A 27,790-nucleotide genomic window follows, 5' to 3' on the forward strand; every position below is an offset into this window, starting at 1 on the left:
AGAGTTGGCAACCCTGATATCCTATGGGTTTTTTTATAATTTTTTATTATTTTTCTATATTAATTAGTATTCAACAATCAATATAGGTAAACATCAGAGTATAAATTCTAATAAACAATTGTTGAAAGTACTTACATATATATATGAAAAATAAAATATAAAGACTTCCCCTACACCTCCGTCAATCTTGTCATTTATTTGTAATCTCCTTTGTTTAAGATTCTAATCCTAATATTACAAAAGTTTATAAGATATTTTGTTTTACATTACTCATAATCTAAGTATTTGCTGTTTCATTTGTCTATATTCAAATAAAGAGAAAGAAAAGAAAAATAAAAAAGAAAGAAGAACAGAAATAAAAAGCACTATTTTTATAATAAAAAATGGATTAGATAATAAGTATCATTTTAACTTCCTTTGAGAATGAATATCATTATGATTCCTCCATTTCTCCCACATATCTAATAAGTATCAGTTATGCTAATGCCATTAATTATTCTGTTTTTGTCAAAGCCAAGCCATTTAATCAGTCCTTTTTAATTAAATCCCGAGAAAAACTAAACCCTTTGACCCAGTCTCTTTATCTTAAATTTCCAGCATCTTCCTCTTTTTCCCAGTAGCTTTAAACGTCGAAGGGCATCCATGGAGGTTGTTAGTGCAATTCCCTCTGTGAAAATTGATGGGGGATAGTAAATCTGCAGCATGTTTTCTTCCATCCCTAAGGCGAGAAGAAAAAATCCCAGTATTTCCAGCTTTTGCCCTTTTAAATTCTCCCAGTTGACTTTGAAAAGTTCATCACATAAATCATTTGAACAAAAGTCAAAGTCACTTACATTCATATCCATGTTTGTCAATTGGGTTGGTCCAATTTCTTCTTGTAGATGTATATCCTTTAGTGGTCCTTCATAGCTCTCCATCTCCTTTGCAGAATTTAATCCATCTCTTAATGGTTTGTCATTTGGGGAGCTTCCTTCTCTCATCTCTGATCTCATTGTCATAATTCGGTCTTTTATATCCTTGAGATCTCCTGTAATTCCATCCAGTTTCCGATTGACAAGTTCGTAGATGTTTGTCAGAGAGACTAATCGATCCATAAATTTAGTCTCACTTTCCATGGTTGCTACTTCTGGTTGTTTGTTGAGGTTTAATTTGTAAAATCCGGACAGGTATACGTTGTGAGTTGTAAAGTGGGGCAGAATATAAGGTCGCACGCCTGCCATTCCTTCCTTTTGCCTAGGAACTTGGGAAGCATTTGCCAGTTACACAGTGGTGCCACACATCCGGTCTCAAATCCCGTAGTATTCTCGCGATGGCAGACGATAGCTGATACTTCCGGATAAGACGTGGCTTGAAAAATTGTTTACTCAGAAAAGCCTCCTCCCGGAAGTGGGGGGGAATCTGCTCGTCCCTCCCCTTTACACTTCTAAATTTCTGATTGGTGGCTATAACGTCATTCAAAAGGTCCCAATTGTTATGTCTATCCACCGATCAATTTGATTAAGATCCTGTCGGCTTATCCAATATTTTTAAATGTCAAAGAGTCATCCAAACCTCAGATGGGGAGATAAGGATTCTGTAGATATTTTTCCACTCCTTCAGGACTTCCAATTCCAGGTAAAACAAAAGAGTTCTTGTTACTTACTCAGATTTTAGAAGAGTAGGTATTCTTGTTTATGTATCGTTGCTTAGATGGTAATAGGTAGGGGAGAGCTGAGCCTAATTCCAGAGAGACGTTCGTGGCAATGGTTTCCCCTCAGGCCAGGCGGGACCTCATCCAGGATTCCGAGAGTCATCCGATGGCTCTCTCAGCAAAACTGGGGGTCAAACCGCACTTCGTGGGCAGCAGGAGAGATCCTGTTTCCCAATCCACTATTTAGGATCCGGTAGGGGTGCAGGATTACACCCCAGATTCGAACAAATCTTGGTTCCCTTGGGAGCCCCCAAGAGATGTGGTGCTCAGCTCAGCGTCCCTAGCGGAAGTCCCCTGATATCCTATGTTTTGAGCAGGTAGAGTGTAACTTAGGGAAAGTGTTGGTGGCAATAATGTAGGATTGCCAAATGTAGAATTCTGGAGATCTCCCAGAATTGCAGGTGCTCCCCAGACTACAGAGATCAGATTCCCTAGAGAAAATTGCTGCCTTGGAGGGTGGACTATATGCTGAGGTCCCTCCCCTCCCCAAACCCCACCTCCCCTAGGCTCTACCCCCCAAATCCGCATGAATTTCCCAAACCAGATTTGGTAAACCTACAATAGTGTGAAGTTTGGTGTGAATTAATTCAGTCCATAAAAGGCTACCATTTGGTTACTACTCTGGGATCTCAGAATTAATAGCACTAGTCCATCATTATCTCAAAAGTATGCACAAATGGTAACATTCCTCTTTCGGCATTACCTATTTATCACATTTTTGTTTTGCCCCTTTCTCCAGTGACCTAAAGGTAGGGTTCATTCACTATGGCCAAGAGAAGAGCATTACAGCATACTTGGAGGTAATAGAGTTAGCAGTTGAACATAGGTAGAAAGATACATGATATTACCATATCTATGAAATAAGAAATTAGGGACGTTAATGAATAAGATTCAAACAGTTTTATTGGAGACTTAACCATGGTATTCCTAATAAGTATAGCAGAGGAGCAAAGTTAAAATTTTAGGTTGTAGTACTAGTGTATTTGAATATTTCAGATAAGTATGGTATTTTATATAAGGTTTAAAGGTGGGGTGAGATATAACTATGGGATAGGTATGGGCACGGATATAAAAAATGACATGTATATACTCTATCTGTTTTCCCTTTCTTTTTCTGTACCTTTTACTATTAAAAATTAAAATACTAATAAAGGAAGTAATAGGGGAGGGCAGAGTATATTCACTCCCCCTCAGAGAGGCAGACTGAGAGAAAAGGCTTCTGTACAACACTCAAGAAACCTGTAGCAGAAGGGTGGAGAAAGGAGAGAACTGACAAGCAAAAGGGGGAAACTACAAAGATTTTTGGCAGAAGATGAAAGAACAAGAAGTGAACCTTTCAAATGTAGCCCCTGTTAGTTCCATAGGAAGGACTCTCCAAGTAAACAAGCCAAAGGAAGCTGAAGAGGAAAGAGACTCTGGGAGACTGAAATGAGAAACAACAGACGGGTGTCAGTCGTTGATGTTACTGCCTTGTACCATTAGTTTCTGGTCAGTTTTGAGAACAAAATTAAGATCATACCACTTGAAATAAGGTCAATTATTGTGTAGTAAATAACACCATAGAACGTACTTTGCATGTCATAATAAAAAAGTAAATGTAGTTCCCTGGGCAAGCACCAGGACATTACTGACCCATGGGGTGACGTCACATGCCAACATTTACTAGGCAGACTATGTTTATGGGGTGGTTTGCCATTGCCTTCCCCAATCTATACTTTACCACCAGCATGCTGGCTACACATTTTACTGACTTCAGAAGGATGAAAGGCTGAGGGTTTTTATGCAGGGATGTTTCCCCAGGTCACCCCTGCCAACTGCTTCAGGGCTTCCTTTTGATGATGCATGTCTTTTCCGCCCATCAGAAATTGCCTTGCTCTCCCTGCGTGTTTTGCCCGTGTTTTCCAGATGCTGTTTTTGCCAGAATCTGAAAAATACAGGCAAAACGCGCTGGGAGAGCAAGGCGACCTCTGACGGGAGGAAACGGCATGCATAATCAAAAGGAAGCCCCGAAGCAGTTGGCGGGGGTGACCGCGGGGAAATGTCCTTGCATGAACGGCCTGAGTCAGCCTTGAGCTGGCTACCTGAAACCGACTTCCGTCGGGACCAAACTCAGGTCGTGAGCAGAGCTTTGACTACCGTACTGCAGTTTACCACTCCGGAAAACAGCCGGAAGATTGAAAGATTATTTTTTGCTACCTGTTCTTTTAAAAGAAAAGTATGATGGGGGAGGAAGTGGGGCGTCTAAGAAAAAAAAGAAAAGATCCAGTCAAGAAGGTCTTAGCTGCAAGATAGGGCAAGGAAGGAGAGAGGGTTGCCAACCTCCAGATGGGGCCTGTACTCCCGGAATTACAAATTATCTCCATACTACAGAGATTGGTTCCCCTACAAAAATGGCAGCTGTGAGGGGTAGATAGGGTTGCCAAGTGTCTGGTGGTGGTGGGCAAACCCCTGCCAATCCACCCAGATGCCTGCCGACCAGCTGAGGGTTGGCGGGCATGCGAGCACACATGTGTGCACGCCACAGCATGTCACTTCTGGTTTACACCCAGAAGTGCCGCATCGCAACAGGCCTTTTACCACTCAAATTCCCAGTATCCCACCGGGCACCTGGCAACCCTATTTGGAGCTGACTGAAGGTCTTCCTGGATTCAACAACCTTCTATTAAATGCCACTGTTTTTTGAGGGATATTGAAGCTTAATTGCCATTCTGTTGCCATTCTGAGGGAAAAGACTGGCTGTATCAGTGGTTATTTCAAATAAGCCCTTATTAAAGCCAGAAGAGTGGCTTCACTAATGGACTCCTGTAATTACCTTTACTTTAAAATTGGATATAGGTTCCTGCTCTCAGGCTTTTGTTAAATAAGTAGTTCCCCCTAAATTCTAAGTAAGGCGTAAGAAATGGTTGAAGCTGTAAGGAATAATCACTATGTTTGGCAGCAAGACTGACAAGGCAATCCTAAGAAAAGTTACTGCAGTCTAAACCCACTTATTTCAATGGGTTTAGACTGCAGTAACTCTGCTTAGGATTGCACTGTTAGTTACCTACCCTTTGCTTCGGGTTGCCAACTCCATGGTGGGAAATTCCTGGAGATTTGGGGGTGGAAACTGGGGAGGGTGGGATTTGGGGAGTGGAGGGACTTCGGTGACATATCATGCCAGAGAGTACACCCTCCAAAGCAACCATTTTCTCCAGGGGAGCTGATCTCTGTGGTCAGATATCTCCAGGCTCCACCTGGAGGTTGGCAACCCTATCTTCACCTTTTGATGCTGATGCTGATTACAGTTATTACCCTCTAGTTAGGAGATGTGGACTGTAGGCACCATGCTTTGTATGTGGGGTCTCTGACATTATCCTCCTTGTTCATCAAACCCCATCTATGGAGCTGGGTTCCTCAGAGCCCCACGGGAAAGACTGGTGGAGGGAAAGTAAGGCCATGAAGTATAGATATTTCCTCACAAGAGAATCAACACAGTAGGCCTCTTCTTTCAGTATGAACCTCCACCCTAAAGCAAAGGCATTTAGGGTAACTGATTTGCATACCACAGGCCCAGATTGGTCCTCCCCACCTCCATGCCCAACCCACCATTGTGACCTTCTCTCTCATGGTGAACTGTAGACTATGAAAGTGTTCTTATGCAAGTTCCTATCAAATCGATATGCCATTCAATAAGCAGCAGCTGAAGTGGTCCTTTTTCCTCATCAACTCTTTTAAAATTAAATGCTTATTCATTCCCAGTATTCTCAAAGCTATGAATTTGAAGGAGCCATGATGCAAAATAGACTGATTTAATTTTGCCAATTTTAGGTGATGCTAGTCAAAAGTGTAGTGCTAAGCCCTAAAACAATAGAACTGTAGTTTCTTTTCAAACAGCCACAAGTCTGCCAGAGAGGGGAGGGGCTGTGGCTCAGTGGTAGAGCATCTGCTTGGCATGCATAAGGTCCCAGGTTCAATCCCCGGCATCTCCGATTGAAGGGACTAGGCATGTAAGTGATGTGAAAGACCCCTGCCTGAGACCCTGGAGAGCCGCTGCTGGTCTGAGTAGACAATACTGACTTTGATGGACCAAGGGTCTGATTCAGTATAAGACAGCTTCATGTGTTCATGAGAGAAACTTAATTGGGATTTTTGCAATTATTCTTATTTATTATCATCAGAACAAAGCAGCTTGGGGTCATATGTTTCTTTCAAAACAAATAATCCCTTTCCCGATATCTCTGCAAGTTCAAGCAGGGAAGAAGGGGGAAACAATCACCAATTATGCAGCTATAGGAACAGAGGCATAAGAAAGATGAAAAGCTGCCAAATATCCCACTTTACCGAAATAATCATTCAATTTGGGGCATCCCAAACTGGTGCTCCAGGTTTGTTCTAAGTCATAAATGCTGGCCAAATCAACCTATCTATTAGAAGAAGAGTTGGTTTTTATATGCTGGTTTTCTCAACCTTTTTAAGGAGAATCAAACCGGCTTACAATCTCCTTCCTCTCCCAACAACAGACACATGGTGAGGTGGGTGAGGCTGAGACAGCTCGAAGAGAATTGTGACTAGCCCAAGGTCATCCAGCAGGCTTCATGTGGAGGAGTGGGAAATCAAACCCAGTTCTCCAGATTAGAGTCCACTGCTCCTAATCAGTACACCACGCTGGCTCTTTTTCACACCATTCCTCCAAGAAGCTCAGAGCAACATACATGGTTTTTTGATCGTCCATTTTACTCTCACAACAACCCGGTAAGCTATGTCAGGCTAAGTGAGCATGTCTGACCCATGACCATCCAGTGAGTTTTGTAGCTGCGTGTGGAATTAAATTTAGGGTTGCTTCCAGACCAGGATAATTCCAAGTACTGCTTTCATTCATTCATACTGGCAGTGGCGCTTCTGTACAGTGGCGCTTCTTGCAGTATCCTCCCCCACCACCTATTATCATAAAACCATAGAGTTGGAAGGGGCCATACAGGCCATCTAGTCCAACCCCCTGCTCAATGCAGGATCAGCCTAGAGCATCCCTGACAAGTGTTGGTCCAGCCTCTGCTTAAAGACTGCCAGTATTCATTCTTTTGCTCAATTAAAAAAAATTGTTGCAACTATATTGTTGTAGACACTGTAGGAACGCATCGTCTACTAAATAACAAATGGTGATGGGGATGAGTGTGGTGCCGGATGTAGGCGGGGAAGAGTGCCAACCTGCATCTGTCCACACTTTCCCCAATCCTGCTTTGGGGACCATCTTCCCAGAAAGCAGGTTTGGGAATCCACATCGACCTGATCAGCAAGGTGTTTATGGAATGTTTTCCTTTATAATACCTGTGATTCACTTCAGAACCCTTGGCAGGCATTCTCCTCCACAATATTCATTCCACAGTGGAGAAGAGATTATGATGGTGGTGGTGGTGGTGGTGGAGAGAGAAAGAGAGAGAGACTGGTTTTATTTAAGAGAAGGAACAGGCACAATTATGAGTACGTTCTCTCACAACATACAGTTTAAATTCAGTCTACCTCCATGTAACCAAGTGTCCCCTTTAATGGTACTGTGTCAGTTCTCTTTCCTTGGTAACTCTGGACAGTAACTGCTATCACCATTTGGCTCTCCCCCCCCCCTTTTTAAACATTTTATTAGTTTTTAACAATACATATCACAACATAGACTGCATACATTCCCATTCACATACAGATTGGGCTTTTTCCAGGGTTGATACTTAACATTTTAACACCATAAGCAACCATCTTATTTATTACATTATTTTTTAGTATTTCTAAATTCACGCTGAATAATATAATAACTGTTTATCCTTTCTGCTATAAGCTATGGATTCTTAACATATTATTTAATTTCTAAACAGTTTTAGCTTTTACTATCTTTCTTCCCAAGATAACTATATCTAGTCTCTATTACAGCATACTGGTGTCTACATTTATAACTTCAGATTTGCGTATTCAAAATAACATGTCCAATTCTTTCAGAATTCATTCATCATTCTTCCTCTCAACATAGTGATTAATTTGGCCATCACTGCATATTCCGACATCTTTTGTTGCCACTTCTCTATTTCTGGAATCTCCTCTTGCTTCCACATTGTTGCGAAGACAACCCTTGCTGCCATTGTCATATAGCTAAATAAGTCTCTTAATTTTTTTTCCTAAATTTTCTGGTTCTAGTCCCGACAACATGGTTTCAGGGTGCAAGGGAAATTTAATTTTTAAAATTTTCTGCATTTCTTGGTGCATCTGTATCCAAAATTGCTTCCCCTTTAGTAAATAAGAGCTGTGGAGTTATGCCCATTTAAGGCCAACATATTTCAGTAGGATTTACATGTGAAGGCATTTCAATCCCTGTGTTATGACATACACAAGATGGAGAATCCGTGTTTTTAATCCAGGAAAACTAACATACTCTGACCCTTAAGGTTTCCAACCTCCAGGTGGGGCCGGCAGATCTCCCAGAATTACAAATGATCCCCAGACCACAAAGATCTGTTCTCCTGAGAGAAATGGCAGCTTTGGAGAGCAGATGCTATGGCAGCATCTACTCGCTGAGCTCCTTCCCCAGGTAAAAGGTAAAGGTCCCCTGTGCAAGCACCGAGTCATTCCTGACCCATGGGGTGATGTCACATTCCGACGTTTACTAGGCAGACTTTTGTTTTGCGGGGTGGTTTGTCAGTCCCTTCCCCAGTCAACTTCCCCTTACCCCCAGCAAGCTGGGTACTCATTTTACCGACCTCGGGAGGATGGAAGGCTGAGTCAACCTTGAGCCGGCTACCTGAAACCTACTTCCGTCGGGATCGAACTCAGGTCGTGAGCAGAGCTTTTGACTGCAGTACTGCAGCTTACCACTCTGCGCCACGGGGCTCCCCAGCTACCACCAGAAAATCTCCAGGATTTTCCCAATTCAGAGTTGGCAACTCTGCCGCCACTGGTGGCAAGTCTTTGGGGCAATTCTGTGGCATAAGCCACATTCAATAGTTCCAGTCTAGCGTGCCTACAGAGCCCTTTCATGCCTTGCTGTGGGGTTTTGCAAAGTTAGCCTCTGGCTTAGTGAGTCAGAGAGCTGGTACCAGAGCACTGCAATATGGAAGAGTCTAGACCAGGGGTGTCAAACTCAGTTGTTATGAGGGCCGGATATGGCATAAATGTCCCTTAGTCGGACCGGGCCATGCCTCACCAGCCCAGACAGAGAGTGAGGAGGGTGGATGCCTCGGGCTGGATAAGAGCTCTCAAGGTAGGGTTGCCAGGTCACTTTGATTGGCAGTAAAACACCTGTTGCTAGGGTTGTTAGGTGCCTGGTGGTGGCGGGCAAACCCCCGCCAATCCACCCCCCCTGCCCGTCGACCAGCTGAGGGTCAGCAGGCAAACGTGCACACACTCCTACACACCACGGCACGTAACTTCTAATTTATTCCCGGAAGCGCCGCATCGCGAGGGGCCTTATACCACTCAAACTGTGAGTTGTGGCACTTCCAGGTTTAAGTGCATCGCAAGGGGCCTTTTACCACTCAAACTCCCAGTTTGATCGCATGCGCAAGATCCCCTCAGCTCCGCCCCAAAACCCTCCTGCCGGAGGGGGGACCTAGCAGCGCTACCTGTTGCAATGTGGCACTTCTGGGTGTAAACAAATCACAATGGGCCTTTTACCACTCAAACTCTCAGTATGAGTGGTAAAAGGCCCATTGCAATGCGGCACTTCCGGGTATAAACCAGAAGTGATGCGATCATGTCGGCGCAGCTACGCGCATGTGATCCCTGCCTCAGCGCAGCTCCAAAAACCTCCTGCCAGAGGAGAGGGGAGGGACCTGGCAACCCTATCTCAAGGGGCTATATCAGGCCCCCAGACCTTATGTTTGACACCCCTGGTCTAGACTTTCATAGGTCCACAATATACCATCAGTGCATAGAATATCCCAGCCATGCTTCTTGAAGAGCCATGACTCCAGGTGGGATGCCAGTCTCCAGGTGAGACCTGGGGATCCCCCAGAATTACGGCTCATCTCTAGACTATAAAGATCTGTTCCCCTGGAGAAAACGGATGCTTTGGAGGGTGGACTCTATGGCATTATACCCTACGGAGGTTCCATTGTACCCTACCGAGGTGCCACCCCTAAATCTCCAGGAGTTTCCCAACCTGGAGCTGGCAACACTATCCCCCATCCCCCGCCAGTGGCGAGGGAGGACCTTGCAACCCTGCGTGGTACCTATGCCACAGTTTTAGTTTTCTTAAAACATTTCTATCCCGCCCTTCCAATTTTATACAGGATTCCTCAGGGTGATTTACAACAAAAGTAAAAAAACCCAATATAAAACAGTAAAAACTATAATAATTGAACCGGTAAAATAAACATGCATACATTCAGCCATTAGCGAAATACAACAGTCAAACCGCCCACCAAACTCCAAAAACCCTTGTAAAGTATAGTCTTCAACCATTGCCAAACTGCTAGCCTCTGGACCGCACACACGATAGAGTGTATCCATAAAGCATGCAAGGCAATCTTCCGTATCTTTCATACTATAGGCGAAAACGCCTGGTCACTTTAGCCTCCTTTATTCCCTGTTTCAGCCAGGATTCAGCCAGGATCGAACGCGTGCGTTTTTGCCGAACGTGAGTTTGATCCTGGCTAAATCCTGGCTGAAACGGGGAATATCGGAGGCTAAAGCGACCAGGCGTTTTCGCCCTATCTTTATAATCATAAACGACAACCACCTTGTTCAGCTATTAATCAAGGCTGACAGAAGGTGTGTGTGGTAGTCCTGTGCACTCAACAAGAAAAGGAATTGTCATTGGTTTTTTATCATGCACTTCTCTGGGGTGATTTAGGACGGGTCACTACTGAAGAAATAGGGCACTGGGCCACAATTTCCCAGCACGTTCGACTCGACGCTATCTGCTCCGGCGTGATTTTTGTGTTTACCACTGCGGCGTTGATTTCGCTTCTCTTTCCAAGCCTTTGTTTTGACACTTAAGGCTGAGATAGCCCTTTTTTTTCCTCTCTCTCTTCTCCGAGGGTGTAGTGTAGAAGGATGCCGGTGAGTAATAATTTTTGGTTTTAGTCCCCCACCCCCTTTTCCTCTGCAAATGCCTGAGCATGTGCGTTCACCTCGCAAACAAACTACAAAAGGCAGGAGGGAAGGAGGAAGGGAGCGAGAGAGAGAGAAAGCCAACAGGTTGATCTGGATTACCTCAACAGTCACACCCTCCCTACTTTATGAACATAGCTGAACAGGTGTTTGCAATTCATTAGCTAAACTGAGCTCAGCGCAGACAGGAATTGCATCTACGCCGCCGCTGCTGCTGCTTCTCCCCAACGTGCTTCTCATCTGTCTCAGCAGCCGCTGCCAGCCGGCCCAGTGCTTCTTCTGGCTCTCTTGCAGCCACGATGGCTAGCCACCGTTCCAGGGACTTCAGTAGCCTCAGCAGCGCTTCCCCGACTTCGCCAGGGGACTCTTTTAGCGGGAGGAGAGAACGGTCGTGCTCCCCTTGCTCAAGGCACGGGGCCTGCAGCAGCCCCACTGCCGATCTGACCGGCCGGCACAGCTTCAGCGCCTCGAACCTCACGAGATATGGGGTTTCTGCCTACCCCAAGGTCACCTACAACAAGCGGCTGCTGACTCCCCTGAACCTGGATATTGACTCCTCCATCCAGGAGATCCGGTCCAAAGAGAAAGATGACATAAAGACACTCAACAACCAGTTTGCTGCCTTGATCGGGAAGGTAAGACCAAGCCCTTCTCTCTTGACCAAAGTGCAGGCCAGGGCATGGTTCAGGCGGAAGTAGATGGAGGCCACTTCAGGAGGCAAGTCGCTTCCGGAAAAGGGTGCCAAGTTGTTAGAGATTTATCTTCCTGTTATATTTTACCACTGATCAGACTACATGCGCCGTTTTGTGATGTTTGGGACATCCAAATGTGTTAGGCCTGCTCTGGTGCAGGCCAAAGGCTTTCTTTGCAACGCCTTCCTGAAAACATAAAATCCTGCATTTTATTTGAGCTAGCGCCGTGTTCGTGTGAATCTCAAGTCAGTGACAGCACTGTAACGTCCTGGCCTCACACGATGGATAGCTTTGCTCTGTATTGCAGGAAGGGGGAGGGTGGCCATCTACCTGCTAAAAATGAAATTAAAACAGGTGCACGCTCTTTTCAGCACTGGAGAGAGGAAGCATTGGGGTGTAGGCTCAAAATAGCAAAATAATAAGGAAAGGGCTTGTGAAATGGTCGGGGTCGTGGCATGGCAGAGAAACACAGTGAAAAACTATTTAAAAAAAAAAACGAACAAAAAACCCAGATTCCACACAGTAGTCATAAATGCAAGTGAATGGGGGACGGGGAAAATACATCTTTCAGTGACAAACTACGGGAGCTTTAATGAAGGGAAAACATGAAATTACCTGAATTGCTTCTTAATGGGAAATAAATAAATTGTCTTAAATTTACTGATACATGGAAAGGACTTAAGAGACATAAAATGCACGTTAAGGCTGTGAGTAGCGGTCCACTGACATTAATGCCAAATCTGCACTTCAAATGTATGCTAATTTTATACCGGTTTCATGTGTATGACTTGCCTCAGTGAATTCTGGGAGTTGTAGTTTGATGCGGTTGCTCAGCCTTGTCCATTTTATCCCTCCCCCACCTTGCAAAGCTACAAATCCCAGGCTTCCCTAGGCAAGGAAATGACAGTTAAACGAGCTTTATCCTAAAGCTAGACCCTAAATATTAAGGAATAAATATTATAGCGATTTAAGAAATGAAGCCCTTCCCTCGTACAATAGTACCTTTTCTATTGTTTAATGTAACAGTGACTCTTGCTAGGGGTACACTTTTGGGGACCATTGTGGGTTTCAATTTTTTGCTCAGGATGTTATAGAGCAGGACCACAATCAAAACTAGAGCCATGGCATTGCATAATAATCGACAAGCACTTATGTGAGAAGGTTATGCCTTTCTTGTTTATTTTATGTTTCTGGTCTTCCTTATAAATAACTGGTTCTTCTCAGCTTTTGGTTTTTACGCATGACAATTACATTGGTAGGAGGACTCAGCATAGGTCATCCCTTAGGGTTGCCAGGTCTTTGCCATCGGCGGGAGGTTTTTGGGGTGGAGCCTAAGGAGGGCGGGGTTTGGGGAGGGGAGGGGCTTCAATGCCATAGAGTCCAATTGCCAAAGCGGCCATTTTCTCCAGGGGAACTGATCTCTATCGGCTGGATATCAGTTGTAATCGCAGGAGATCTCCAGCTAGTACCTGGAGGTTCAGCAAACTAGAAACAGCACTTCACAAGCTAGACACAATGATTATAAAGTAGTGCTATTTAATAACATATCCACCATTGATAGTATGTAGGCAAAAACATGTGTTGTTAATTATTGCCTTAAAAGTGACACCAAAGAGAGGACTATGCCTTGTTACAAACAAATAACAGTATTATAGGTAAGTCCATGAAAGGGGGTGCCAACCTCCCTTTCTTCCACATATATGCTTCTTGAGAGTAGCAATTCAGTAGTGCAGTTGTTCTCAACAGAAGCCCGGTGATTTTTCTGTTTCAGCGATTAACGCCTTCTTCAGGGACCAACGCTGGCTGTTATTAACATTCTCTGCACGCTAACCTTTGTTTACCACAGTACCTGGAGGTTGGCAACCCTATCATCCCTGCCTTCTCTATATCCCTTTATTATCACTGTTAATGCTGGAAATAAATGTCATTCTGCATATTACGCAGAAAAAATAGTAGATGAGGTGATATTGTTTTTTCTGGACTGTACCACTTAAGAGTGCAGTTGAGTGACCTATTTTTTTTTTATAAAAAAAATCCTAAATGGAGTAAACTAATCCATCATGGACAAAATTAAGCTCTCTCTAATATTCTTTTTTACTAGAAAATTCAAAAATAGGACATTACATGCAGTCTGAAACAGTACAGGCCAGACAGCTATCAATTCAGGGCATCACTGCATTCTATGTAGTCTGAAGGCTTGCCCATTGAGGCCGTAAGGTTCTATGACAAAGCACTGATGGTCTCACACTGATAAGTACTATAGGCCAAGGTATTATCCTGCTGAATTTCATATTTTAAACAGAGGGACAGGAATGAATTGACGGCAGAACAGATTGTGGAGTAGAGACGTCTTCAGTTTCGACTAGAAGTCCGGAGAAGAAATGCCGTCGTAAACAACTTTTTTTCTCCCCTTGTCGTGTGAGGAAATCTTTTTGTGTATTAAAAACCCACAAGGAAGGCAGAGGGTTGTTTTCAGTTTGACTACCAAAGGCAGGTTCCTGCAAAGCCCTTGTGTTCCGTAAACAGATGGTAATCTCCTGAAGGACTAGAGGATTGCTTCACTGACATGTCTAATGTAGGCTGCATGCCAATCTTTTAAAAAAAGGGGGGGAAATGTAGACAGGCTCACGTTGGTATCACTCTGATTTAATTTTAAGAGACTTTTTATTCCTCAGCGATGTAATATTACACCCAGTGTTTATTAATATGCAAATAAGAATATGTACAAGCTTGCTACTTGGTTTTGTGCATTACAACACAGGTATTGAACCCAAGGCCAACTAACCATACACATTTGAGTCCATCTTTTGAAATACTAATCTTGAGAATATAGAAGTGTGCATCGCAAATGCATTTGGATAGAAGGCGCTTTGGGAATCAATGTGGCATTTTTTAAAGTGGTTTTCAAGCAGTGTTCTGTGCTCACCGGTTCCCAGGACACTTATCAGGGTTCCTCACTAGCAAAGTCAGAAATGGGGGACATATAGGGTTGGCAACCTCCAGGTGCTAATCAAAAATTGGCCACAAGTGCTTAAACAGTAAGTCAGAATTCAAAACAAGGCACAAGTACAAACAAGCCAAAATAGAGGCAAATAAATGAATATCACAATAGAATATGCTGATAGTAAATATATTATGAAGAAAACCTCAAAAGGACAACCGCAGTTGGTAAGAACAAAGGGACAAAAGTCCAAAATTTACAATAAATAGAAACGCGAAGCGTTAGTAAGTGCAAAAGGCGTAAAAACGCTCACAAAACATGAAAGTCCATATATAGAACAAGAAGTACGGGACAAGAATATAGCACAATGGGCTTCCGGTAAAATTCCCATTTCATAGAGATTTTTTCAAGCTTTAGATTCCTCCATGTGCTTGTAGCTTCTGAAAAATAAGAATATAACATTCAGAAGTCAAAGAAGTGTACCTTCCTAATATATATGGACGGCGGTTGTCCTTTTGAGGTTTTCTTCATAATATATTTACTATCAGCATATTCTATTGTGATATTCATTTATTTGCCTCTATTTTGGCTTGTTTGTACTTGTGCTTTGTTTTGAATTCTAACCTCCAGGTGGTGGCAGGAGATCTCCTGCTATTACAACTGATCTCCAGCCGATAGAGATCAGTTCGCTTGGAGAAAATGGTCGCTTTGGCAATTGGATTCTATGGCATTGAAGTCCCTCCCCTCCCCAAACCCCACGCTCCTTAGGCTCCACCCCCAAAATTTCCCACTGGTGGCGAAGAGGGACCTGGCAACCCTAGGGACAGACCTCATTGAAAACAGTTTGCCCACCCAGTACTGATCTCCTGCAATTTAATGCTCCTCCTGCAGAGGAGTATTGGATGTGCTTTTTCGAGATGCCAACCTCCAGAGATAGGGTTGCCAACCTCCAGGTACTAGCTGGAGATCTCCTGCTGTTGCAACTGATCTCCAGCTGATAGAGATCAGTTCAACTGGCCACTTTGGCAATTGAACTCTATGGCAATGAAGTCCCTCCCTTCCCCAAACCCCTCAGGCTCCACCCCAAAAACCTCCCGCCATTGGCAAAGAGGTACCTGGCAACCCTATAGATGGAGCCTGGAGTTCTCCCAGAATTACACCTGATCACAGATACTCTGTCATTTCGTGGAGGTTAATGAAGCCAAACACTGCCTGGCCATCATTACCCTGCATATAACCTTTTCCAGGATCTTCTGACACCTTCAGTGGTTTTGTAGCAAATATGCAAGCATCCTCAGCAAACCAGAGAACACAAAAAGTATTTTATGAGAATACAATGACTTTTCAGTTTTCCATGTGTAAAACAGGAATTCCTACCCCCACCTCAATATCACAGGAGTGTTCTGTGGATGTGTGTGGTAGGAACTGTAAGTATAAAGCATTTAGCATACTTAAACTGCAGTAGAAACGATTAAACCTAATGCTACTATTTAATGGTCCAGCCGTAAGCATTGCTACACTAGCCAAACCAGTGTGCTGTGCATCAGCTACAACCCAATGCCAAAATCTGACACATCACCTTGGTGCCAGAGAGCCAATTTAGCCAAAGCACGTCTGTGCCAACAGTTTCTCCCTGCCCTAATGTGGCATCTATAGCATCACTTTTGCTGCCTTAGGGTCAGCACTCACCAGTTTATGTACAGTTTCATAGGTGGGTGCCAATTGGCAAACCTCAAATAGCAGTGGGTAGATTTAGATGCAAAAGCGCCATTCATCTGAGCAGGGCCTTTTGGAAGTTCCACCCTGCAAACAAGTAAGATCGGTAGGCGTCCATACATGAGCACTGCCTGTGGCGGCCCCCACTTGCAGGTAGGGCTGTTGAATTTAAAAAAATTCGGTATAGTTCGGATTCGGCCGAATTCAGACCGTTTAGATTCGGGATATGCCGAAGTCCAAACTCCCCCACTTCGGATCCGTTCAATTCGGCGGGAATTCAAAGTTCGGAAAATAATTCGGCCGAATAAAGCCATTAAAAACACAATCGCGCCTTTCCGCGGCTCTGGGGGGGCATTTTTGGGGTTAGAGGTCCCAAACTTTCGGCAGAGCTTCAAAGGACGTTTATTGAAAGACTCCCCAAGTTTTGTAAAGATTGGGTCGGGGGGGGCTGAGATATGGGCCCTGAAAGGGGTCCCCCCACCCTTAATGTGCATCTCTCAGCAGAGCTTGCCGCCCACGCACAAAGCTCCCAGCCCCGACAACAGCTGAGAAATTTGCAAAGCAACTGCAAAACAACTGCAAAACAACACAACCTTGTTAAACAACACCTTTGCAACACACAACTGAAACCTCCCCCCTCAAACCAGGGAGCGAGAGACTCGAGGGGGAACACACACCCCAGGCAGAACCGACAAAAGCCCCCTTTGGCTTCCCCCCCACCCACAGAAACTGCTCCCTCCCCACACACACACAGACTCTGCTTTCCCCCCACACACACACACATACACAGGAGAAAAATTATAGATTAAAGCCCCCAAAGGGGTCTTACTGTGGCTGTCTTCTGTTCCATCAAGAGGGGCTGAAGAGGACTTGTAATCCAAGATGATTCCAATTAGGCACAGGACGTTTTGCTCTGGAGAAGATGCACAGGATCCGCTGATCCATTCATCCCAATAGGGAAAAGGGGAAAGGGGAAAGGGGAAAGCCCATATCTCGGGACCCCCTGACCCAATGTTCACAAAACTTGGGGGGTATCTTAAGAACACTGGTCTGAAACTCCGCTCAAAGTTTGGGATCTGCACCCCCAAAAATGCGCCCCTGCAGCCATGGAAAGAGAAAAGGGGGGGAGGCGATATTTCTGCCCCCACTGAACCCATCTTTACAAAACTTGGGTAGTATCTTAAGACTAAGTGTCTGAAGCTATGCTAAAAGTGTGGGGGCTATATCCCCAAAAAAGTGCCCCCTGCAGCCACATAAATGGAAAAAGGGGGGGAGGGAAAAGGGGGAGAGCCCATATCTCGAGACCCCCTGACCCAATGTTTACAAAACTTGGGGGGTATCTTAAGAACACTGGTCTGAAACTCCGCTCAAAGTTTGGGGTCTGTACCCCCAAAAATGCGCCCCCTGCAGCCATGGAAAGAAAAAGGGGGGAGCCCATATCTCGGGACCCCCTGACCCAATGTTTACAAAATTTGGGGGGTATCTTAAGAAGCTTCATCTGAAGCTCCAGTGAAAGTTTTGTGTCTGTACCCCAAAAATGCGCCCCCTGCAGCCACAGAAAGGAGCGAATGTGCACAAGCACCCCCACACACACACACGAGGATTTCGCTCGCTCTCTCTCTCTCCCTGGCCGGGCCGCACATCAGCTGATTCCTCCAGTACTCAATCCTGACTAATTGGCCAGAAGAAGACCCAGCTTGGCCACCGATTGGCCGGGGGAGGAGAATGCTGCTTACTGACGGTTATGCTGCTTACTGACGGCCGAATTTGCCGAATTTATTCACGAACTCCCGAACTCGCTGAATTCGGGGGCCCCGGTTGCCCGCCAGTTTTGAGTTCGGTTCCTCCCGAACTAAAAACCACCGAATCAGGGGAAATTCGGCTGATTTTCAGTTCGGGCCGAACCGAATCAACAGCCCTACTTGCAGGCATAATGATGAGGTCAGGAAGGCACCCACATTACTGTCATCTCACAGAATGTGTACAGTGGAGCTTTATAGAAGGGCTTTATGCTGAAGAACAACATAAAAAAAGCCTTGCTGGATCAGACCAAGGTCTGTTCACACAGTGACCAACCAGGTGCCTCTAGGAAGCCCACAAACAAGACAACTGCAGCAGCACCATTCTGCCTGTGTTTCACAGCACCCAATATATTCAGCATGCTCCTCTGATCCTGGAGAGAATAGGTATGCCTCATGATTAGCATCCATTTTAACTAGTAGCCATGAATACCCCTTTCCTCCATGAACATGTCCACTCCCCTCTTAAAGCCTTCCAAGTTGGCAGCCATCACCACATCCTGGGGCAGGGAGTTCCACATTTTAACTATGCGTTGTGTGAAAAAATACTTCCTTTTATCAGTTTTGAATTTCTCACCCTCCAGCTTCAGCAGATGACCCCGCGTTCTAGTATTATGAGAGAAGAAGAAAGCTTCTCCCTGTCCACTCTCTCCATACCATGCATAATTTTATAGACCTCTATCATGTCTCCCCTTAGCCGCCTTCTTTCCAAGCTAAGGGGGGGATACTGCAGTGGTTTTAATATTTTGCAGAGAGTTTTTATCATGTTCATAGTTTTGTTTTAATTTTTGTAACCCATCTTCTGCCTTGACAAGAAAAATGGGCTAGAAATAAAGTAATAAATAAATGAATAAACAGGCCAGTTTCAGATGGATGTTTTCCATACGTAAGATCCCAAGTTTGGGGTCCCTGGTATCACCTATTAAAAGGATTGGATGGCTAACTATTTGTGTTGAGGGTTGGGAATTTAGTCACATATCCTCCCTCTGGTTCATATGTAAATATAGAAGAAGCAGTTAGAAGTTCCCTGAGATACATGAGAGTTTTTCCAAGCACCCCCAGAGATCATATCTGGTCAGGAAAATGTCACAGGTTGGGGGAAGGCTGAAATATCTTCTCTGTGTACACTAAGGGGTGCCAACCTCCAGGTACTAGTTGGCGATCTCTTGATATTACAATTGATCTCCAGCCGACAGAGATCCGTTCACCTGGAGAAAATGGCCGCTTTGGCAATTGGGCTCTATGGCATTGAAGTCCCTCCCCTCCCCAAACCCTGCCCTCCTCAGGCTCCGCCCCAAAAATCTCCTGCCAGTAGCGAAGAGGGACCTGGCAACCCTAAGTACACTGCAGTCCCAGTCTGATTGAGCCACTGAAATGTGTGAATCTGGGACCACTGTACACTTCACAGTGTTCTGTTATCTGAAGCATTTTTTCTCCTTCCCCAGCACCAGTATCGAAAGTGAGCTGGGCTTAAAAATCACTTAAAGTAATAGAGTGCAATGAGGCAAGGTGAGAGAAAAGGCAGTGGTTCAGTTCTCTTCAATCACATGTTCAGGTTTCAGTCCAAGTTGATTCTCATCCCTACTTTATATGTCACTACCAGTCCCCATCCCTGCAGGCAAAATGGCTCTAACCAGGCTCCAATTAGGCAAAGGAGGAGGAGATCATTGTCGTCGTTATCATCCCATTGGCTTCAAGGGAGGGAAGGCTGCATGGTACAGCCCAATTATGTCATATCTCAGAAGCTAAGTAGGGTCGGACTCGGTATTTGGAAGGGAGACCTCCAAGGAAGACCCTGCAGAGGAAGGCAATGGCAAACCATCGCTGCTTCTCGCTTGCCTCGAAAGACCCATGCTGGGGTCGCCATAAGTTGGCTGTGACTTGACACATGCACACACCCACATACCCTTCCTCTCTCTCTCTCTCTCTCTCACACACACACACACACACACACACACTGGCTTCAGTGAAGCAGTGACAGATGAATACTGGCATCTGAGAGTTGAGGGACTTCTTCACTAGATCCTATGATAATCTTCCACTCTCTCTAACGGAGATTGACTTTTTTTGATGGCAAAAATCATTATTGAGAGTAGTTGTGTTTTAATAGCTGTAGTTTGTTCTATTACTGATGTTTAGACGTTTGTCCCATTAGATAAACTATAGTCTGTTGCAGGGCAGACAAGACCTGTTAAGAAGGAAAGAAAGCTGGAAGAGAAAGTCGAGTAGGGGCTGTAAGAAGGATAAAACCTTGTGTTAGCAGTCCTGTCTTGTTTCATCTCCTTGCCTGCATCAAGCTACACAACAGATGTCTTTCTCTGTTGGAGGAAGATTTGGTGGAAGGGAGTCATAGTTAAGGTTGCCAACTTCAGACTGGGAAATTGGAGGTAAAACCTGGGAAGGGAAGGGTTTGGGGTAAGGGAGGGACCTCAGCAAGGTATAATGCCATAGAGTCCACCTTCCAAAACAGCCATTTTTTTTTTCAAGGGCAACTGTTGTCTGTAGTCTGGAGATCATTTGTAATTCCAGGAGATCTCCAGCCTCCACCTAGAGGTTGGCAAGCCTACATAGGATTCAGCCCTGTGTTTCTTTTTCCTGTCAACCATTTCATAGCTTTGGAGAAGTCCCTGCTGTCTCCCAAGTTTGTGCCTTTAGCTGGCAATGTTTTAAGCCTGTGTTCTTTCTGCATTTGCTCAGCACCTAGCCCAACGTGATAATGATCATGCCTGAAGCCTCTAGGTGCTATATGTAAGAGGATTGCTAGGAAGAAGCCTAGCAAAAAATCTCTCTTTGGTAGTTCCTAGCCAAACAAAACATTGGAAGCAAGAGCCGATGATAGTAATTAAGCTAAGGAAGAGATTGCCAAAAGAGTGGGTGAATTCTCCATCATGTGCAGTCTTTGGATAGGCAGCAGAGATAATGTTTACGTCTGAATATAGGTTAGCATGCTTGTTATCATAGGAACTATACTGAAGAAGATGGGTTGACTCTCTCAGGAATGTAAAGGACTTTAATGAAAACATAAGAAGTTTGGGTTTAAAGCATAGATGATTGCTAGTTCCTTTCATTACTCAGTGAGTCTGTGAGCTTTGGGGCACAATCAGTCTTCATATGCTGAATGCTGGTATGACATAGTGGCTAAGAGAAAAAGCTGTGAATTGTTCAGATCTTGCCTTTGGCACAAACTCACTAGGTGGTCTTAAGCAAGCCGCTCTGCCTCAGCCCCCCCATTTACAATTTTTTTTAAATTCAGATATTTGTACCCTGATTTTCTCCCCACTGGGTGCTCTGTGCAGCTTACACCATAGTTCTCCACCCTCCATTTTATTCTCACAATAGCCATAGAATTATAGAGTTGGAAGGGGCCATACAGGCCAGCTAGTCCAATCCCCTGCTTAATGCAGGATCAACCTAGAGCATCCCTGGCAAGTGTTTGTCCAGCCTCTGCTTAAAGACTGCCAGTAAGGGGGAGCTCACCCGCTCCCAAGGTAGCTGATTCCACTGTCCAACAACTCTTCCTGTAAAAACTTTTTCCTAGTATCCAGCCGGTACCTTTCCGCCTGCAATTTAAACCCATTATTGCGAGTCCTATCCTCTGCTGCCAACAGGAACAGCTCCCTGCCCTCCTCTAAGTGACAGCCCTTCAAATACTTAAAGAAAGCAATCATGTCCCCCCTCAACCTCCTTTTCTCCAGTCTAAACATTTCCAACTCCCTCAGCCTTTCCTTGCAGGGCTTGGTCGCCGCCAGGCCCCTGATCATCGTTGTCGCTCTCCTCTGCACCCGCTCGATTCTGACCACATCCTTTTTGAAGTGAGGCCTCCAGAACTGCACACAGTACTCCAAGTGCGGCGTGACCAATGCAGTGTACGGCAGAACTATGACATCTTGCGATTTGTATGTTATGCCCTGTGATGTAGGTTAGTCTAAGAAACAGTGACTGGCCCAAGGTCACTGAGTAAACTTCCATGAGAGAGTGGGGTTCGAACCTGGATCTCCCAGATCCTAGTCCAACACTCTACCCACTATACCACACTGGCTGGATAATCATACTGACCTCCTTTTGTAAGGATAACAATGAGATGATATATGTGAACCACTTTGTACTGAAAGCAGTATTGCTATGGCCTGAATAATGCATATTTGTAAGTTTGCAGTTCTGTATCTTGGTTCCTTTCCAACCCTTTGTGGCATCAGAGGAACTAGGAAAAACTAGTGGTAGAATCTTTGGTGGATTAGAATTGCACTGAACAATTCACTGCTTTATGAGGTTGATACTTGCATGCACACTCTGTAAGAGAGACCATTACAGCCCAGGGTAGAACAACTTACAAATATTCTACCTAGAAGGATGCCTAATTTGAAATTTATTATACATCCTATACACATGCCTGGGCTCGTATAAAGTTATCTATCTATCTATAGTCATGTATTTGTATATTACTTGTATGTGCATTATATGAGTTTTTATTTGACCACTGATGAAGGCCTGTTGGCCGAAATGCATATGGTCTGTGTGGTTTAGGTCTATCAACCTTATGAGTTGCCACTGTGCCGTGTTTTATAATTTATAATGTTTTTAACCGAGATATAAGTGCCTTAAAATAAAAATATTTTTCTATTATATAATTTTACCGTTTCCACCCAACCTTGGGTACCCAGGATTAGAATTGCACCCTAATAAAATTTTCTTTGGGGATATTTGGTGGACGGGTTTTGATTTAACCATGCAGTCCAAAGCCTCACGACCAGGGCCACACATTTCTACTTGGTTGCATGACGAAACCAGGGCCTCTCTCATTTCAAGCAAGCCGCACTGATTTCCTGTCGTTCAGGCTCGTGGTGAGATGGTTGGGAGAAGTCAGTGACATGCCAAATTCAACATGGATTCGTCTCTTCTCACGCCACTAGCATGCTTTGTAGCTGAATCCTTCTTCTTTCCTTCAAGCTCCCTTGACCAAAAGGTCTTGAGCAGTAAAGGGGGATGTAGCTGAATCCAAAAAACAAATCCCAACTGAATTAATGATATGATAGAGGCTTAGGGATGCCAGCTTCCAGGTGGGAGCTGCCCCCCCCCCGAATTACAGGCAGGGATTGCATGTGCGCGGTCACACCGATGCGACCACGTCACTTCTGGTTTACACCTAGAAGTGCCGCATCGCAATAGGCCTTGTTTGAGTGGGAAACGGCCCGTTGCGATGCAGCATTTCCGGGTGTCAACTTGAAGTGATGCAATCACGTCGGTGAAACCGCGCGTGCAGGCACACACCGTTTCTCAGCCGGGCAATGGACCTGGCAACCCTAGGATTTGAACCTGGGTCTCTTGGATCCTAGTCCAACATTCTAACCACTACACCACACTGGCACTCTGGAGAAGGCTTTTAACAACTTTTGTTCATCTCATCATAGAACTGTAGAAATTAAAAACCAAGCAGAAAAGAACAGAGAGCAACGGTTATCTGAGAGCCAGTTATCTGTGGCCACACCATGATATGAGTACGATTACAATCTTTCCCCACATGGAAACATGTGGCAATCACAGTGGCAAGATAGGGAGGGGCAGTGGCTCAGTGGTAGAGCATCTGCATGGCATGCAGAAGGTCCCAGGCTCAATCTTCGGCATCTCCAGTTAAAGGGACCAGGCAAGTAGGTGATGTGAAAGACCTCAGCCTGAGACCCTGGAGAGCCGCTGCCCGTCTGAGTAGACAATACTGATTTTGATGGACCAAGGCTCTGATTCAGTACAAGGCAGCTTCATGTCTATCCCATATAACTTTTATGTATGAAGCATGCATACCACAAAAAGCGTACTTTTCTGTATCCATTCTCCTTCTAGAAAGTATTTTAGTTACAAATTAAGAAAAAAGAAACATACAGAGGATTGTAATACTGTTGATTTTCATATTTATGTGAAAGAAAGGGCAGAAAAAGTGAGAGGGAAATACAAATACAACAGAAATACATTTGTCACCATGATTTTTGTTCCATTTTCTTGATCTGCAGAAAACTATGAGGAATTGCAATTGTTGATTGGTTTTTAAAAAATGGGCTTCTTCAGTGTATGTCTGCTTCATAAAACATTATCAGCCTATAAAACCTTCCGCTTCATTTTAAACATGTCCCACCCAGGCCTGGCTCACCCGGTGGATTAAATGGCCGTAAAATCTCTAACCTGCAGACAACAGTGCACGTACTTCTGTTATGTTCACAAACTAGTAGTACGGCACTAATAAAAGAGGCTACTTTACATCTGGAGGAACTGGCTCTCTGTCTTGTTGTGAGGATAAACACAGTAAGAACTGAATATGTTCTGTGCTTCTATAGTAATGATTATAACTAAAGATACATCCTTTCAAGGGCTCGGACTGCAATCCATTCTGTGCACCCTTCCCAAGTTTTGTGAGGAGTCCATTTACACCATTAACTTCTAGAGAATCTGCTGGACATGAGTTCCATAAGCAGTCTTTTTGCAACTGTGCTTTAACAGCTTTGGGTTAGTTTTTTTTTTTTTTTAATTTAAAGGTTTCATCCAAGTGCAACTATTTTAAATTTGAGAAAGGGCATGAAATTAAAGAATTCATGATAAACATCAGAAAGAGCTATCAAAAATGTTTCCCACCCATGGAGAATCAGATGTGGTTTTAAAGCTGGGAGCTCTCGAAGGGCAGGGATTATTTATTTTCTTAGTAATTAGCACAGCAGAATCCCACCCACCTCAGATTCTCATTCACAACATGTTGTCTTTGCAATTGGATCCTTATTTGGTAATAAGTTTCATTGATCTGAGTGGGAGATTGCCTTGAAAATATATGGAGGAGTGAAACGTCTACCTCTTGTTAGACGTGCATTTGTGCTTGCTGCATCAACATGTTGTTTCATGTAACATTATTTTCAACAGAAAAAGGCATATGACTATATAACCTTATCAAAGCTATTAAATAGAAAACAGGTAGGATTAATTTGAGTCATGCCTCACCAGTTCTTTGATTTCTTCTGAATGCCAGAGTTTGGCCTAGACCAGGCAGGTCTCCTGGAGACATTCTGCCTTGGATCCTCAGTTCCCTGCAGCCAATAGAGCATCGGCAGGGCATGTTGAAGGATTTGGAGCCCTGTTGATGCTGTGACATCATTTCTGGTGTTAATTGGAAGTGATATCATCACATTGGCATGATGCTGTAGGATTCACCCCAAACTCTATAGCATCAGCATGATGCTGATCACATCCCACAATCTTCTGCCAGGTGCCAGCACTGGGCTGGCATCCCTAATTCAGCCCTAGAATGTGTAGCATGCCACTGAAGAAAAGTGTATCTCAACATCTAATGATAGTATGTCTTGTGAGTCAGGGGATATGTGTTCCAGGTAGCCTTAGTCCCAAGCATGTCTTATTTTTCTAGAAACTAAGATCTGAAAATAGACATTTAATTGTCTAGGAGGAATTTAACAATAGTAAAAAAAAGATCTTTCTGCTATTTTGATAATTCATAGAATCATAGATTTGGAAGGGGCGATACAGGCCATCTAGTCCAACCCCCTGCTTAATGCAGGATCAGCCTAGACTAGAGCATCCCTGAAAAGTGTTTGTCCAGCCTCTGCTTAAAGGCTGCCAGTGAGGGGGAGCTCACCACCTTCCCAGAAACCTGATTCCACTGCTGAAGGACTCCTACAATAACAACTTTTTTCCTAATATCCAGCTGTAATTTAAACCCATTATAGCGAGTCCTGTCTTCTGCAGCCAACAGGAACAGCTCCCTGCCCACCTCTAAGTGACGGCCCTTCAGATGCTTAAAGAGATCAATCATGATCCTCCTCCACCTCGTCTTCTCCAAACTATACATCCCCAACTCCCTCAGCCTTTCCTCATAGGGCTTGGTCTCCAGGCCCCTGATCATCCTCGTTGCTCTCCTCTGCTCCCGCTCCATTCTGTCCACATCCTTTCTGAAGTGAGGCTTCCAGAACTGCATACAATACTCCAGGTGCGGCCTGACCAATTCCACCCCTAATAACTCAGGGTGGATAGGGAAGAGATCCTGATGCCTTTTTAACCAAAGTGAATTGTTGATATTTCAACATGTATTTAAAAAATATCGAGTAATATCTTGTTTATTTGTTAAACATACAGTAGGAGACATGATCCTGGGAAACAAGTCTGAATATATTCTCAGCTATTTGGGGAAATAATTCTTGGCCTCTGTTCCCCCATCTGTAAAATGGAAATGTGGGTTTCATTGAAAGCAATAAAATAGCAGAGGACCTAAGCCTAAAATTTTATGTGCCTGTTAGGAATAAGATTGTAGTATGGGTGCATTTTGAGTTGTTGTTAACTAATGACCATCTTTTTGTGGATTTTAATTTATCGCTTTTTTTGTTAGGGTAAATGGAGGGTCATATTTTGCACAGATAATTGCGTTGTGTCCTCATTCTAACAAAAAAACAACAACAGGGTATAAATAATCCCACCTTAATCTTTGGAAAAGCTGAATAAAATGTTTTTAACTCTTTATTAATTTACATTAATACAATAAAGATGAAAAATTCATCAATTAATATGAACAAATACAACTGATTCACAGAACAATATATACTCAGTATAAATGCATAAGAAATATGCACAATGCACCATCGTAATTTCAGATTCATTTCCTGGACAACTGCTTTTCTGCATAACAATAGATGCCAATGCATTCCTAAACAAGCAATACAAATGTTAAACTGCAAATGTTCCAGAGTCCAATCAGTCCTTTATTTCCTTTGAACACTTTAGAATTACCAACCTCCAGGTGGGGCCTGGGAATCTCCTGGAATCACAAATGATCTCCAGACTACAGAGATCAGTTCCCCCGGCCAAAATGGCTTATTTGCCCCTTCTGAAGCCGTTCCCCTTCCCCAACCCTGCCCTCCAGGCTACTCCCTCAGGAATCTCCAGGAATATCCCAGCCTAGAGCTGGCAATCCTCCATGTAGTCCCCTAATTAAGAAAAGTGTAGTAGATAAATAGCAATGGCAGATTATAAATAACTCCCATTAGAATCAGCAGGATTTAAACAGGCATATAATCAGCCTATATTAATACATTATAACGTAGCGAGAAATTCTCCCTTGCACTCTATAAAGACTCTGCCCTAGACAGTTTTCAAGGCTGTGCCTGTGCAAAAGCTGATTAGCCACATCTCCAGGGTTCATCTCCAGGGTCCATCATGTTAGAGAAACTTTTCTGCCTCTAATAATGCAATATTATGGAATTGGTTCTGTTCTTTCGAATTATTTGACAGCAAACCAGACAGGACATCTGCATAAACTTTTATCTTTTATTGAGAAAAGAAAACATTCTATTTATTGAGCAAGACAGAAACAAATCAAGGCACAAAAGAATTAACCCCACAAACACTGTGGAAATGAATGCTAAAATTATCAGCGTTCCTTAGGGTTTCCAACCTCCAGGTACTCAAAAGGGACAACGCTGTGTAAGTACAGAATGTAAGGAAGCAAACACAGGAGCGAAAGTGTATCACAAAGTGCAAAAATATATGATGCAAGCTACATAACATGAAAAACAGGACCAATGACAGTGAAACAATATATCTGTCCTAATAGCTATACATAGCCAAGTAAATAACACAGGAATACTATCCCCAGATGGGCTTGCATGTGTTATAAAAGTCCAATATTGGTTCGACAGCCTGTGAAAGTATTTGTAATAATGAATCTTATTTTCAGAAGTCCTTCAGCCAGGTACAAGAGAAAAAGCAGGTTCCAAATGTCAAGAAAAGAAGGGGAGACGGCCGTTTCCGATTCTTCCTCAGTCCCTCTTCAAGTTCTTAACACAAATCAGTACATCCAATAAATAATCCCCATGTCACTTCTTATTCCACAATTTGAACAATT

The 27,790-nt window shown here is 43.9% G+C and overlaps 1 protein-coding gene across 1 annotated transcript in view; it reads left to right on the forward strand.

The window, feature by feature from the left end:
- Positions 1 to 11,058: 11,058 nt before the first annotated feature.
- The window catches only part of LOC130477224 (keratin, type II cytoskeletal 80-like), a 69,263-nt gene continuing 52,531 nt past the window's right edge, over positions 11,059 to 27,790 (forward strand). The window contains exon 1 of the mRNA XM_056849254.1: positions 11,059 to 11,394. Within this exon, the coding sequence (XP_056705232.1) occupies positions 11,059 to 11,394 (336 nt within the window). The remainder of the gene's footprint in view (positions 11,395 to 27,790) is intronic.

The sequence above is a fragment of the Euleptes europaea genome, chromosome 1 (assembly GCF_029931775.1).
Source record: "Euleptes europaea isolate rEulEur1 chromosome 1, rEulEur1.hap1, whole genome shotgun sequence".
In the NCBI taxonomy this organism is placed as follows: domain Eukaryota; kingdom Metazoa; phylum Chordata; class Lepidosauria; order Squamata; family Sphaerodactylidae; genus Euleptes; species Euleptes europaea.